The sequence below is a fragment of the Polypterus senegalus genome, chromosome 2 (genome assembly GCF_016835505.1).
Source record: "Polypterus senegalus isolate Bchr_013 chromosome 2, ASM1683550v1, whole genome shotgun sequence".
Lineage (NCBI taxonomy): Eukaryota > Metazoa > Chordata > Cladistia > Polypteriformes > Polypteridae > Polypterus > Polypterus senegalus.
This window is the reverse complement of record NC_053155.1, coordinates 267430750-267447135: the sequence shown is the minus strand read 5'-3', so window position 1 is coordinate 267447135 and position 16386 is coordinate 267430750. Positions and strand designations below refer to the sequence as shown.

The following is a 16386-nucleotide window of genomic DNA, read 5'->3' as shown; positions in this document are numbered from 1 at the left end:
AACAAATGTTGATGTTTTAAGGATTTGGGAGGAAAGTTGAAGTATCCGGTGTAAAGTACATGCAGACAAAGAGAAAAAGTGCAAACCAAGGACAGATGGTGAATTTCTCCACAATTTAAACCCAGACTCCTGAATTTGCAATGCTGCAGAGATTATCACTGTCTCACCTTCAGGTCAGTCAGGTTAGGGAGCATGCACTACTACAGAATGTTTGACGCACCCACCCCACAACAAAACAGCTTGGGAACATGGTTTTCAACCCTCCAGGCAGACACGTGGTCCAGTCCCACCCTCTGGAAATGACCATCTATCTGCTGCAGCCAGATGTTACGTGAGTGACCCCTTGGCCTGGTCCACCCGCTCGGATCCTCAACAGTGAGGATCCTGTGAACCAGATCACCCTCTGGGAATCGCTCCAAATGGCCGTAGTGCTGTAACTGATGCTCCCTCACAATACAAGTAAGATGCCTCATTCAGGACTCGTTGAGCAACCACTCATTTGACACAAAGTCAAACCAATGGTACCCAAGGATTCTTTGAATGGACACAGTACCAAAGGAGTCCAGTCTTCATCTCAGGTCACTGGATGGCGTCTATGTCTTGCAACCATGTAGCAAAACAAGAAGCACCAGGACTCTAAAGACCTGGAGCCTCGTCCTTTTACAAAGATATCAAAAGCACCACACACCCCTTCCCAGTGACCTCATGACCCCCATACTCTCCAAATCCGTCTACTGACTTTATAGGAAGAGTCACCAGAGACATGAATGTCTTTGCTGAGGTAAGTAAAGCTCTCGACAAGGTCGACACTCTCTCTGCAGACAAACACGCTGCCGATAGCTGTGCCCAAGAGGTCATTAAAGGCCTGGGTCTTGGTTTTTATCCAGGACACTCACAAGCCTAGACATTCAGACTCCTTACTCGGTCTCTCCAGAGCCTCGATCAGAGCTTCCATTGATTCTGTGAAAATCACAGCATCATCAGCAATGTCAAGATCAGTGAGTCTCTCTTCACCAACAGATGCCCCACAGCCGCTGGAACCCGCAACCCTGCCCAACACCCACTCCTTGTAAACTTTGAACAGAGTAGGAGCAAGAACATATTCCTGATGAACCCTGCAATCAACAGGGAAAAAGTCCTCTAAAATGTAAACAAAAAACATTGAACAGCTGTTAATAATTTACACATGTTACATACAGTACAATATCCTGTCCAAGCTTCTGTGCCTTCTTAAGGATAAACGTGATGCTTCAGAACAGAGGGTTCCATGATGAAACTGTCCTCATTGGTCCACCAAGTAAATAGGCTTTGAAATCCTACTAACAATAGTAGTTGGGAAAGAAGCACCTTTATGCCTGTTCTAACTCAAACAATCTAAAATATTGAAGTTTATTCATAACAAAAAAGGGAAAAAATAATTCATGAAAGGTATAAGCTCTCTCACTGGCCTCTATCTATCATAGCTAATCTATCATATCTAATCTATCTAATCTGTCTCGATCGTGGGGTGTCTGGCCTATTTCTTCACTTCAAAATGCAGTACTCCTTCCTACTATACCATATATCTTATATATATCTTATCATCCAGCTTTCTAGTTCTGTTACATCTGTGTTAGTCATTCTTTATCATCAGCTCACATTCCATCTCTAACCCATTGGGTTTTGACTAGAGTCATGTTTTAAAACAGGCAGGGATTACCGCTTAGACAATCCCCTTAATCTCTTCTGTGGGTAGGGATGCACAGAAAGTCTCTGGGCCATCTTAGAATGTCTCTTAACATTTTACGTGCCCCTGCTTCCCTTATGCATTGTATTCATTTAAGAAGTCCTCCATTGCCTCATCTGTTACACTTGGAACCATGTATTACCAACTTCAGGTCTGGTGGTGTTCTACCAGTCCTTACCAGGCTTTTACAAGATCTTCTTTTTCTTGTATTGTCTGACAATTTACAGTACTTCTACACTGCTATCCAATGTACAGTTTTGTCCACCGTATTGACAGGACTTTGGCAAAAGGGAGAAGATTTAAGAAAATAATGACCCAAAGTATTCAGCCAAAGTCAATTGGAGGGGACAGTTAAAAACAAAAATTCACATTTTTCAAATAGCGCTTTTGTATAATCAAGAAAGGGAGATGGATTAAGATTTGAACTATAATGTTATTGCCAGTTATTATAGGCAGACAGTAGTTTCATATGTAAGTGGATTAGTATTTCAAAAAAAATATTTTTCAGCATTCTGTTGTAAATAATTGATTATATCAAGAGAATTTCAATAAACTATTAATAAATAAAGACTTAGGAAGGTATTTAAAAATGGCATTTTGTTTTGGTTGCTCAAGACTATATAAACTGAAGAATGTGTTGGAAGTTCAACTTTTGGAGGAAACCGAAGACGCAGAGTACTACTTGTAACATAAAAGCATGTCTTTATTTAAAATGGAAAGCTTATGTACAGTATTACATTTATTGTACATATTATTTGCTGTATATGTCGTGAGCCCAATTATTGCTTTACTTAAAAATAAAACCAAAAACTTATAGGAACTGATGCCAATTGAAGACTGTTGCCTTAAACACTAGTAATGTTGTAACAATGGGAGAACAGAGTAGCCAGGCTTTTCAGCAAATATGACAAATATAGTACAATGGTTCTGATTTTTTTTTATGAAAAGTTCAAGTAATCATTTAGCTAATTATTTTAAGCAGGTTAAAAGTCTTTTAATATTAAAATATACAGAAACAAACAACTAATAAATATCCATTTTCCTTGATGGGACAGGTACCATCTCCATCTCAGCCTAAATCGGATTAAGTAGTTTTAAAAAGTATATGGAAGAATGGAATTCTCTCCGCCTCTCACACTTTGAAAAGCTAGTCACATTTGTTTTTTTTTTTATTTTTGCTTTGCGTCCTCACAGCTTTGGATTTATTAAAAATTTCAATCTCCAGTTCTCGAGAGATCTCAACATTTTAGGGTCCCCTAATAGTGTAAACATCTATATATCGATGATAGGTGTGTGTCTATCAGTGTGTCTGTGTGTCATAGCTTCTTGAGGACTGTCTAGAGCTAAAATGGCTGGACGGAAAAATAGCAAACTCGAAACTTAAGCCTGTTATGAGATGACAATGTGATGATTAGTTTTTGAACCAAATCATGCAAGAGAAAGAGGCACTATAAAGGAACCCTCAAATACCAGAATTTTGCAATTAATTATGAGTTCTTTTTGTCAATTGCTATCATAATGACCTACTTTATGATCAGAAAGATCAGCATCAGAGCGTTTAATTACTGAAATGTTATAGAATAGTTTGGGTAACTTGGTTCCTAGGGCGTAAAGCCTACTCGCATCTAATTTTTTTTTTTTGTGAGGTGACAGTGCCATTGTACTGTAATGATATGCAACATGCCCTACTGTCATGACACAATTCATTCCATGAAATGCTGTAGATATGGATATACACTTAAGAAGAAAATTAAAAGCGACCAGTAGAATAGTCAAGAGCTCACAGCTAAATGACACATACCTTAGTTATTTAAGAGGGTATTTCACTTGCCTCCTCTTCATCAGATATCTTGAATCTTTTCACCTACATTCTCATTTCCTTTCTCCTACTTTTCATCTTACAAATCCGTTTGTGTATTGCTGGCAGAGAGAAAATGTTTATTTCAATGATTAAAGATTGCATCCTGATGAAGCCAGATTGTACTACTTAAAAATGCTTGGCAATATGCTTGGGTAACCTGTCTCAGCAGACAGATGAAAAGATGCCTAGAAATTGATAACAGGCCAGTTTAAAGTTACTAATGAATCAAACTGTAAGTATGCTTACTTGTAGGATATACATTATTTCTTGAAATTTTGCTTTATCTTAGGAAAAGTTCAATTGACTCTACTATTACATCAGTGTATATTTTTATACATTATGTAGTAATTGCGAAATGGGAATAGCAGTGTATAAGAAGAAAATGAACTGCATTCAAAATTCTAGAGGCTGTTGTTCTTTTTAGCTTAGGCCACTGATAAAAGAAGGTGGTCCTTATTCACCTACCTGTACTAACATGAGGTAATGATACTTACTATAGTGCATTCATTCCTCCCAAAACAGCCTTCCCTCACTTTACAATGCCAGAAGGAAAGTCATATAAAAAGGAATCATTTAGTATTACATACACCGTGTGAAGGGACATGCAGTAATTTTTGATTTGTGTTGTCTCTTTTTTCTTATTACACCTTAAATTCTGGCTATGAGTTTAAATTTGCATATGATGCAAGAACAAGGATCAAGAAATCATTACTAATCTCTTTTCAGTGTTGTAAGTAATTACAGCATTGTGTATCAGTATAGAAAGAGCAATTAAAAAAATCTTAATTGAAATACTTTAAAGTCATTCATTGAACCTTAAAAATAAAAGCATACCATTGTTTGTTCAAGTTATTTTGGTGTGTAATATTTGAGCTTCTTATCCCCACCTAGTGGTTATTTAAGAGCAAAACACATTTCAGGCAATAAAGTAGCAACTCCATACTGAAGTTTTGAATTAATGTGCTCAATATAATTCATAGTTTGCAATATTTGTCCTAAAATATTTATTGGCTAAAACCAAATGCTCATTTAATTTACAAAAAAATTATATAGTATAGTAAGATAAAACTGAATTTGATACAAATATTCAAGTATGTATGTCATTCTCCTTTTTTTAAAATGGTTCCAGTATTTGAGACTTTTTAAAGCCATATCATATGATATAATATATATGAATATTGCAGGTACTCTGATGCTTCAACATGGAAGGCATATATGGGCATGAGGATTATTAACAGAATAAGCAATTCTGTTGTGACAAGGTACATCAAAAGGATTGTTGTCCATTCACAATATGACCAATATACCTCAGATTATGATATTGCTTTGTTGGAATTAAATGCTGCTGTATTCTTCAATGAGTTTGTACAGCCTATTTGTTTACCTGCAAGCAGTCACTTCTTCAGTATTGAGAATAACTGCTTTGTCACTGGATGGGGCGTTCTGATGGAAGATGGTATGTGTTTTCTTTTACTTTTTTGCATTTTTTATAAATGTGTTTTAACTGACTGTATTGTGAAATTCTTCATAATTCTGTTTAATAATAACAACAATATTGATAACATTAAAATGTTTGCCTACTAATTTTTCAAGAAAATCAAAATGCAATACAACTCTAGTTATGATATTTTTATCTAACATGGATAATGCTTTGTAAGTAATTTCTGACAATACACACTACATGTGATTTTCGATCCAATAATGTAAGCTTAGTGGTAGACAATTGAGTGTAATGCTATTGTCATTTAAGAAATTATAAACGATTTTAAATATTTACATGTTGCATGGTTTATAATAGCTCTTCATTGATTGCATAATATTTAAAACTGAGAAGTAGAATAAATAAAATAAGCATAATGATTTTAAGAGGGTTATGCAGCTCTCAACTTTAGAATCTCAATCACAATCTTCAACTGCCTGAAAAAAATTCCTTTGTTCTCTAAGTGTGAGCATGGCCTTTCTTCTGGATACTCAATTTTTCCTCTCACATTCCAAAGACACACTGGTAATATTAGCAGCTTTAAACAGGCCCACTGTAAGTGAACATGGTCCACAGTGAACTGGGATTCTTCCAGGATTATTTACATCCTTGTGACTGATGTTGCCTGGATAGGCACTGGACCCCTGGGACACTAAAATGGATGAGTGGGTTAAAAAACAAATAGATGAATGCATGATCATTTTCATTGTATATTATAAATTTTAAAGGTAAATAGTATGATTTTTTATATCCTACAGGCTCTTTAAAATTTTATACTTAACTTTTCAAGGAGAATGTATTTATTTTTAAAAGAATGACTGAAAAAATATATTTTATTTCTTCTGTGTACAACATATACCAGTATGCTCAAACTATGCATTTATAATTTATTAAGTATTTCCTGTGTGTACCCCTCATTACTCCTTAATCAGGCAAAAAACAGAACTAGAAAAATCTATATGTTGCTCACTTTGTTTTCTTGTAGTAAGCTATAGCCGTAACTTTTTCTGATTTAATTTCAGATCCCACTCCAATAGAGGACTTTATAAAAGTTCTGTTGTAGGTTTCTCTTCTGTTGCCATTAAATAAAATAATATTGACACATACTTGGTACACATGTTTATTATACATATATCTAACCTGGAAACTTTAAACTCATTTTTTAAGTGAAAATTTGTTTTCACAGTCAAATAGAAACACATGCCTTAAATGTTTATATTTTCTGTCTTATGCATTTATATAAATTCACTGGTTTACATTTTAGGTGAACTAGCATCAGTGTTACAAGAAGCAACTGTGAAAATAATCAGTCATAATACATGCAACAAATTTTATGATGATGCAGTGACACCCAGAATGCTTTGTGCTGGAAATTTGCATGGAGGGGTAGACGCATGCCAGGTACAATTATTTTCAGAGTTTTTTTTTTTTCATTTTTTACAGTATTTCTTTACATTGTCGTCAGCTTTCACTGTTGAAAAACATAATGTATGAAAGAAATTTGTCTTATTCTTGTAATACAACCTGTAGCTGTTTTTTAATAAAGTATGTAATATAAGTCTATTTTTTAACTTATTAGAGGTAGCCAAAATAACAACATAGTAATTATTCTGTTATTTTACTTAAATTTAACTTTGTTGTAGGATAGAAATAGTAAAATAAAGTTAAAATAGCATTATTAAAAGGATCAATTATAAGGCACAACACAGAGGACTATATTTATTTTGCTTTTTGAAAAACAAAACAAGCATCCTGTGTAACAGTTGTGCTCAGATTAGACCATTTTGAACAACATTGTCTGCTGATTTAACTAATCTTTTAATTAAAAGCAGATCCCTATCAACAGATTTAAGGACCGACTCTAGCAGGTACTGACCACCCTGTCTAACAGCATGTGCTACTGTTGCTGTGTCCCTTTCACCTGTCTCTCGCACTCTCAATGAACTCTTGTCACCGCCTGGTATTGTTTTGAACTGTGACTCCCAAGTTTGGTCCTGGGGACCCCCTGTGGCTACAGTTTTTTTTTTTTTTTCCAACCAGATTCACAATAAGTGATAATAATTGATCTCAATTAGTTAGCTGGTCTTTTTTTAATGTCAGAGTCTTGAAAATTAAAATAACAGATGTCTGAGAAGTTCTTTTTTTGCTTATTTTCTGCTTTTTTTTTTTTTTTTTTTACTTTTTTGACCAATTTTGTACTGCATTTAGTGTAAACAAACCGAGTGCAATCACTGTTGGAATTATTTGTTGTTGCCGTATTGTATACTTTGTTCATTACAACAGCTCAAAAACGTGTGTATGCTAACTTGGAACAGAATTTGTCTTCTCCAGGTTCTTCTTCTTCTACTATACTGTATACTATTGTGCTATAAGTAAAGGAATGTTTCCAGCACTATTCTACAAAAGCTGTCTTACTGGATAGTATATATTTCAGTTTAAACATGGGTTTAGAGAAGGCATAAAATTCACTCAGTTGACATAGTATAAGGGTTTGTTACAAAAGCAAGACCTGTGCATTTTAAACAAATCCTCTATAAATTGTTTTGATATTATGTGGCTGAAGAAATTTACAACAGACTTCGTTATTGTCTGTGCACATTGAACAGGAGACTCAATAATTTATTCAGAATGTATAGATCTGATTAAACGAAAATCCAGTGTAAAATGTGGTTTTGAATTCTCAGGAAGGCTAAAGCACCTCAGATTTTCAGTTCCAGTAAAGAGTAATTGAATACATGCCAATTTCTTTATGAATGCTTCAGTAAGCATGTCAAAGGTTTGTTAAATATAATTATTACCAAGAGAATGGTTTCATTTGACTGACTAATGCAAAACTCTCTAATTGTTTCTCCAGGGAGATTCTGGTGGACCTTTAGTGTGCCAAGAGAAAGGAAAACGTTGGTTTCTAGCAGGCATTGTCAGTTGGGGAGAAGGATGTGCCCGAAGAAATCGACCAGGTGTCTATACTCAAGTAGTTAAATTTTCAGAATGGATCCAGCAACTTATTAACTGAAATATATTATCTTTAAAATAACTAAGAAATTTTAAAATCCAATTTAAAAGGTGTATAGTAAAGACATTATCCCTCTGTGGACTGAATTTCATACAGTTTTTGTCAGGAATGCTCATTACTAATCCTTGACATACTGAAAAAAATTATTCAGCAAAGAATAATATAAATAAATTTTGGAAAAGACAACACGTGTTATGTCACTGACTTTGATTTCCTGGTTTTGGAATTTACAGTTATTATTTTACTGTCCCATTAACACACAAAAGTGCATTGCTGAAAATGGCATTGGTTTTGTTTGTTGGCTTTTCATTCACAATGTGAAACAAGTATGGATCAAATATGTTTGATGCACATCAGACAATTAATCTTTTTTTTATATCAAAAATAAATTACTTTTCCTCATAGGTTCTTGTTGCTAATATTATCCATAATATATTTATTGCAATTAAAACAGTATATTCAAAATATTATTATTATTATTGAGCTGAACATAGTGCTTATTCTGCACTGTAATTAGAAGGTGAGGACATGAAAGAAAGGGAAGGAATATTATAATAGCTTTTTAAAACTGATGCATCATAGATACATCTGGTTACCAACTTTTATATACCTTTGCAATGTTGTTGGTAAAAATGAAAAGTGGAATTTGTATTGTATAATGAAAGAATGTAGAAAACCTCTGTTATGTCATGATACGCTTATTTTTAAATGCAAAAGGAAATAAATGTTTTAACTATTGTATTGTACATTCTGTTAATGAAAATGCTAAAACTGTTTAATAAATAAAACAAAATTTATGTAAGTTAATTAGAACAGTGATCTGAGATTACATTGGGTGTATTTCACACTTGAGTATCACATCAGCTCCAATTTTTTGTTCCTTTCAGACTCTAAATGACTAGAACTTCACTTCAGATACTTCATGTAATGCTGTGTATCATTTGCCCTTCAATCACAACAGTGTCCCTATTCCTTCAATGCACGTTACTGACTATTAAATATTTAGTGATTAAAGGGCCAGTGGTAAAGTCGGAGGATCCAGCCTTTATTTCTGAAGTGTCAGACTTGTTATTTACAGGTTGTCAGAATTTCACTGCAGTATGCCTTGTCAAATGGAGAGGCCACATAAAAGAATTAGGCACCAACTTTTTCAATACTGAAATAGAACTGAAGTGAATATAAATATTCAGTAAACTTTGTATGACTTTGATACATATGATTTCTTAATCCACTTCTGACTCATTCAGAGTTACAGGGTGATGTGTCCTACGCCAGGAGCATTTGCTATATGCATCTCAGACCTTTGCAGATTAGAATTGAATGTCACCTTACATAAGAACAAACCAAGACAAGTAGTAAACCATAACTGTTTTACCTGTGAGAATTGTCTTTAATAATGGAAAAGCAGCCTGGTAAACTGAACAGGACTCGTTTCAGTGATGTTTACTTTTTAGCTGATCAAAAAAATGACAATTAGGAAGTGAGTGAGTAAATGTATATAAATAAAATGTAATACCCTCTCTCTGTCTTTTTGATTTTTTGCTTTGCTTGATGTTATTTATGTGTTTTTCACACCAAGGAACTCATTTCAGCCCTCAAATATCATCTTGTCTGTCTGTTTGTTCGCCAGTCCCACAAAAACAGTTGAAGTGATTTCAATGAATTTCTGCATATTAAGTTTCTGTTGGTCCAACTTGAAATATAGGCGATACAGCATTTCAAAACTTTCACTGTGGAGAAGGGGGCAGCCCATAAACTGTGTGTTCTTCCAAAATGGCTGAGTGTATGTTACTGAAATGTTAGTATGTATGATAAAGTTGAACCAACTTAAAATCCTGGCTACATGGCATTTCAGAAATTGAATTGGAAAGGCTGTTTGTACAGTAAGAGTATGAGTGGGTGAAAACAAAAATTGTATCACTCTAGAATGACTGAGTCAAAGTTCATGAATTTTTGCATGCACTTTAATGTTGATGCAACTATGTTTCATCAAGAAATGGGGTTGTCATGGAGGGCCCACATTAAATTTACATTGTTATGCCAAAACAGTTTAGCAGATGGTAGTGAGTCTGGCATATTGTTTAGGTTTGAGATAACTTAGTGAAGGCTATATGCCATGTCAGTGTTTCAAGGGGGTTGTTGGCAGTGTAATAAGGGACCAACACACTCGAGAACAGCTAGGTCTACTTTCACAAGGTTTTTTTATATTTACATTATTGTTCATGCAATTTAAAATATAGGGTTCATGGACTTCTAAGAATTTCATTGGGTGTTCATGAAATTTTACGTGTATATTACAGTTCATGTAACTTAACATAGACATGGAGTTTCATCATGAATATGGGTTCAATAGACAGATCAACACAAAAGCAGATAGTTTTACCCAGCTTACATGCCATATTAATGATTCAGTTATTCAGTAAGCCACCCAGTTTATTAATCTGTGATTAAACATCTATTTGTAAAACAATGTACAAGGGCAGAGAAATTGATAAGAAAAGCAGTGTTAATCATGTAGGACACTAGAATTTCTGCCAGCACTGACTATAGTGTCAACATTTAAAAAACATAAATGTTTGCTTTCATACCTCAACCCATTATACAAATATACCCAGGAAATGCTGGGTGCTTCAGCTGGTATACTATAAAGTAGCTTAACTGGCATTTTTACCAGGTTTATAAACTGTTGTGTATATTGCCATTGGGAGACCTGGCTAATGGACTTTGCAGGAACCTAAAGGGGTGAACTTCATGTCTAAAAGCAGAAGAAACCCTGTTTTAAAAACCAAGGGAGAATGTAGACAATGGTGGGAACATTAGATGGGCTTGTTTCACATAAGGAAAGGTGGCACTTTGCCTGAGTACAGCTCTGCTAGGGGACAATCGAGGACCCTAGCCTTTAAAAGGCATATGAGGATTACTGGAAGGAAAGAGGGGAGGGCAAATCTCACATATTTTGACCCCTAACATCAGAGCCAATTTTGCAGAACAAAAATTCAACAAGCCCTTAATGCCACAACTGAAGGAAAGTACTGAAAAAAATCCAAAAAGAGTTGTTGATATCTGTCAGTGTGTGAAGGGCTACATAGTCACCTCTGATGCCTTAAGACTTCACTGATCCACACTGAGAGCAATAATCTCCAATTAGAAAACACTTGGAAAACAGTGAATCTTCCAAGCTGTGACTGGCCTGCCAAAATTACTCACAGCATAAAATAGTCAGAAGGGATCCCAAAAATAATCCAAAGAACCACAAGCTTCTCTTGCCTCACAAAAGATCAGTTTTCATAACTTCACAATCAAAAAGACAGACAAAATGGAGAGTATTAAGACCAAAAACACTGCTAATAATGTCTGCTATTCTCCCTGAGACAGAGATAATATATTTATTGACAGATGAAACAAGGTGAAAGTTTTTAGACAATAATGGGGCCCATTTATCCATCCATCCATCTTTCTATCCCACTTATCCAGGACAGAGTTTCAGGAGCCTCTCCCAGAAATCATCAAACACAAGACAGTAGCAATCCCTGGACGGGCCACTAGTCCATCACAGGGTGAACACAATCACACCTGGGCCATGTTAGTAACACCAGTTCAACTAACCTTTGTGTCTTTGGAGTACAGATAGAAACCGGAGTACCTGGAGGAAACCCACAAGGCCATTTTGAGAACCCAGGACGCAAACCTCCATCTAATACTGCAAGGTGACAGCACTACAACTGCACCAGTGTCCCATTAAATCAGAAGTAAAGACAGACAGATAGATAGATAGATAGATAGATAGATAGATAGATAGATAGATAGATAGATAGATAGATAGATAGATAGATAAAGCAATCAAAGCTTAAGAACTCCATGTCAACAGTCAAAAATGATGGTGGGATTGTGACAGTTTGGGGATCCTCTGCTGGATCAGGACCTAGCCTGCCATAATTGAAGGGACTGTGAATAAGGTAGCCTAATCCTTATCTAGTATTAGATTTGGGCTGAAGCCCTGGAAACATGTCAACAAATCGTAAACATAGAGAAAATCAGACAGGGGCAAATACTTGTGACATTGTATTGGCACTGATTAAAAATATCAGAACATATGTATCAATAACAGAGGAACACAATACAAAAATGTGTCGATTTTTGCTGTTTTCTGGTCTTTACATTTGACTTAAAATGGCTGGTCGTTAAAAGCTAATAAAACGCTTCAAAAGTACACTCAGACAATGTTTATGAACTCTACAGCTATCAAAAACTTTTGGGCAAAATCGTTTGACAAAAAGTAATATTAAGCATGTTCTTCAGTAACTGAGTATGGTTGAATAAATCAGGTTTCAGACGTGCATTTTTCTTTTATATTTGTGATCGACTAACTCTTATAAATGTAATGGAGTGGCACAGTAATCCCACACCTCCTTCACATCTCGCAAGACTTGAATTCGATTCATTGTCCGTATCCGTAACTGTGTCTTCCAACATCCTCTGTGTGTCTTCTTTTTTTATTTGCCGCCTGGGCACTGGGCCAGGAGTGGAGGACCGTCGGCGGTGCATCGATTGTTGATTTTCGCATAGCTTGCCCGGTTCTGATGGATGGAGATGCTTACAAAAATTAAGAAACAGTATATTTCATCCACCTGACCGAATCCTCATGGAAATCGAGCTGAACGAACAGTCGCTGCAATTGCAGAGAGGAATATCCTAACCGAAAAGCGGCGTGCAGGAATCGCGTCAAGACATAATCAGCAACAGGGAGCAGCCATGAAGGCTGGAAATTAAAAGTATCAAGGCAAACACATACAACCTGCAATAGAAAACAACGAAAACACGACTCATACACGTCTAAAGACAAATTAATGATCTAAGTACACCTGTGTCCTTGTTTATCGTCTTGGCTACAAAATTCGTTGCTGGTTTTTAGAAAGTAACGCGAGGATGGAATAAGTTACAGTGCCGGTCACTCCGCGCGCCCGCGTGATTTGTCCCGCCCACCGCCACTGGCAGGCAAGTCCCAGAACTTCAGTCAGGAACTGAGAGAGCATGAAGGCGAAAGTGCTGCAAAATTTAGGAGGCTGCCAGCACTAATTGTCTAAAGTCGTTTAAACTTGTGCATTTATAACCGCGGGAATGCCAAGGCAAGCAGTCGGTGAGTGCGAGGCAAGATTCCAAAACGATACGGCGGCCTCCGGACATCGACTCGGCGGTGCGCAGCCGGCAACCGTAAGTCCTGCGACTACCGGCGGTTATGTGCCTCTCTTCACGCTGACTTCACCTTGACCGGGTTCTTGTTTTGTAAATGCTGCAGAATATTCCTGTACTTGTTTTCGTTGAGAAACTTTTAATTCCCAGTCAGTAATTCATTCTTGGTACTTATGTTTTATGCCATTCTTTTTAAAGCTGTTTTGCACTGAGATAATATTCTATAAGAAAAACATCTACATTTAATTAATGAGGCTTAACGTTGATCAACAAAATACATTTTAATCTTAGAAATTATCTGTACAGTTGTACCTGCATAACTGATACTTGCAGATGCGTGATTCGGTGTTGTTGTGAATGACGCTATATAGAGTCACGGGTTCAAATTCCGATAGGGTATCAGTATTTTTTGGCTTTATTCTGTTTCTGTTTTCTCATCACCGCCTACTCTGTTTTGCTTCCTCACCCCAGTAACTTGCAGGTTAATTTAACTTGTCGGCTACGAGCGACGCTCCCATTATGGTGAAAGTGCGGGGTCGGCACTTGTTTTGAGCTCGGTGCTCCTGTCAGTTCAGAAAAATAATTAATACATATTGAGAGGATTTGCATTTTCGTCTTGTTCATAAACACTGCAAATATCTATATAATATTTGCAGATGATCTGCGTCAAGTGTGTTAAGTAACATTGATTTCCCTAGCCGACATGATTTTTTTTTTTTTTGTTTGTTTCAGATGTAATTGAGATGAGCATTTTGGATACTCAAACACATATCAATCGTTGAAGTGTTTAACGCTTCCACAAGAACCGATATAAAGAAAGCAGCGTTTAATGTACCTTGCAGTGGAAATGTCGACTCGACCAAAAAGTCCGTCACTTACCAAAAGTGATATTGGACTTCACAGGGAAATAACAAAATTATACAGCATGTGTTTACATATTGTAACGAATACCGAGTTAGTAAGACCGACACACACACCGAATGGAAGTTAAGACAGATAACGGGTGCGTTTATCCCACAACAAATTATTTACAGCAGTGTTCTAGCGGAATCAAACTCGCAAACGCCCCAATAAACTGCCACTTCACTCGGCAGGCAATTCCACTGTTGATGTCGTCCAGCATCTCGTGACGTGTCCCTTTTCCCAGTAACCCCGTTATCATCTGCAAGTCTGTATTTGTAATGCCATAGGAGTCTCCACCTGCCTTCTCGACCCTTCGCGGACTTCAAAGGTATAACGAGAAAGTTGCAGTGCTCAGCACAGCTGTCAATACCTTGCTGTCAATCACCTGTCCAGAACCCGGCCACCTCTAGAGTGACAATGCTGGCCATTACACTGCACTTCGTCCTGGAGGGCAATATATAGTCTTTGTAACAGGCAGGTAAGCACGGCTGACGTGTTGGTCTTCTTAGGGTTGCACTAGGTTGTGAAGAAGTATTTGGTGTGTTTCAGACAATGCTGTTGTTTGTAGTTTGTGTGATAGGTCAGTGGTGGGAGTTGACACTGGGGAAGTGTAGAATGTTTCCTACAGATTCCTGTGTATAGTGAATGATGCCTCCTTCACATGATGCCAAGCAATCCTGGTATAGAAATACCTTCCATCCTGGGAAAGGTAACTGCACCCAGTAGACCACTTCCTCCATCCTCTCTAGGACCTGGAAAGGGCCCACCTACGGACTGTCCAACTTAGGTGAACGTCCCTTCTTTCTTTTCAGGCTATAGATCCACACATGAACACCAGCTGAAAAAGGATTATCCTGAGCCTGCATACAGTAGTGTCTCTTTTGTGTTAGCTCTGCTTCCTGCAGTTGCTCACAGACAAATTCAAGCACTTTATCCAGCCTATCCTGTAGTTTGCTGGCATAGTCCAGCCCTATAGGCTCTGCAAAACTGTCCAGGGGAAATCCAAATACCAAGGCTGTAGGGGGTCCTCAGCTCCCACCCCAACATTACTAAGTGCAATTCGTGGACCCCAGAACCGCTGAGTAACATGCCATTAGGATTAATAGCAAATGACGATCCCAGTCACGCAGCTCCTAGCTTGTGACCAAAGCCAGCTGTGTTTTCAGAGTACAGATTGCAGAGGTGTTGTGTCTCCCGAATATCCAGTTGGGTGCACAATGTCTGAAATACCCAGCTTTCAAAATTACATACTTGATACAAGTGCAGTTCCACAGGTACTCCAAGCCAGCTGATGATGCCCTCTGTCAGAGCCTTTGCCACCTTTTCTACCTCTTGGTCTGGAAGTGTGTATGCAGATTTTGGAAAGGGGTCCAATACAGCCATACCCGGTCGCTCCATGGGTGCCCCAACACGATATTGCTGGAGAGGTGCTATGGACTGAAGAGTAGGATCCTTGTTGGAAGTGTAGATGTCACAGTGCCAACAAAAATCTTCCACATCTCTGCAATACCATCCACAATAAAAACTCTGACGGAGGCACTTTAAACACTTTGTGGCACCAAAATGCCCTACATTCTTTGATACTACAATTTTCCACTGTCCTTCTCCTGTTGCAAGATTATGCCATTGTCTCTTTAATATGCCATCTTTGATAGCCAAACTTTCCCATTGGGAAAAAAGTCCTTTCACCACCTGATTGTCTGGTGCCACCTCCTCCCATGTTGGTCAGGCTGACTGCTCCACCCAGCCCCATTTTTGCACAACTCAGAATAATTTTCTTGCTTTCATGCCAACTTATCTCACTTTCAGGAACAGGGTATTTTCTCTTTATCAGTTGTTTCTACCTTTCATTGTTCCATTCGTGCATAGCGCTTGCAGTATTGTCCTGCGCATGGTCTCCAAGACAAGCTATCTGCATTGTGATAACTGGCGCCGTTTCAGTTTTCAACTTTAAAATTGAATGCCTGGAGCCGTCCAGCCAATGATCCACCTGTCCTTCTGTCTCCCAGAAGGAGAATAACCACTGAAGTGAGGCATGGTCTTTACAGATCATGAAGGGGAGCCCACATACTGTAGGTAATGTTGGAAATGATGAACAGCCTCCACCAGCCTTCACCACAGCCAATATCTAATTGGGATAACTCTCTCTTTACTGTTACACAGTAATTGCAATCCGGTTGGCTCAGAGTGCGGCTGTAACAAGCCGCCACTCG

The 16386-nt window shown here is 37.4% G+C and overlaps 2 protein-coding genes across 4 annotated transcripts in view; both read left to right on the top strand.

Moving 5' to 3' along the window:
- Nucleotides 1-9592, top strand: part of LOC120523849 (suppressor of tumorigenicity 14 protein homolog) — a 68537-nt gene extending 58945 nt beyond the window's left edge. For all 3 annotated transcript variants that reach the window (XM_039745509.1, XM_039745510.1, XM_039745511.1), the window contains 3 exons: nucleotides 4772-5043; nucleotides 6332-6468; nucleotides 7922-9592. In XM_039745509.1, the coding sequence (XP_039601443.1) occupies nucleotides 4772-5043; nucleotides 6332-6468; nucleotides 7922-8080 (568 nt within the window). In that variant the 3' untranslated portion in view covers nucleotides 8081-9592. The remainder of the gene's footprint in view (nucleotides 1-4771; nucleotides 5044-6331; nucleotides 6469-7921) is intronic.
- Nucleotides 9593-12636: 3044 nt separating this feature from the next.
- LOC120524493 (suppressor of tumorigenicity 14 protein homolog) overlaps nucleotides 12637-16386 on the top strand; it is a 129144-nt gene continuing 125394 nt past the window's right edge. The window contains exon 1 of the mRNA XM_039746328.1: nucleotides 12637-13291. Coding sequence (XP_039602262.1) covers nucleotides 13199-13291 — 93 coding nt within the window. The 5' untranslated portion in view covers nucleotides 12637-13198. The remainder of the gene's footprint in view (nucleotides 13292-16386) is intronic.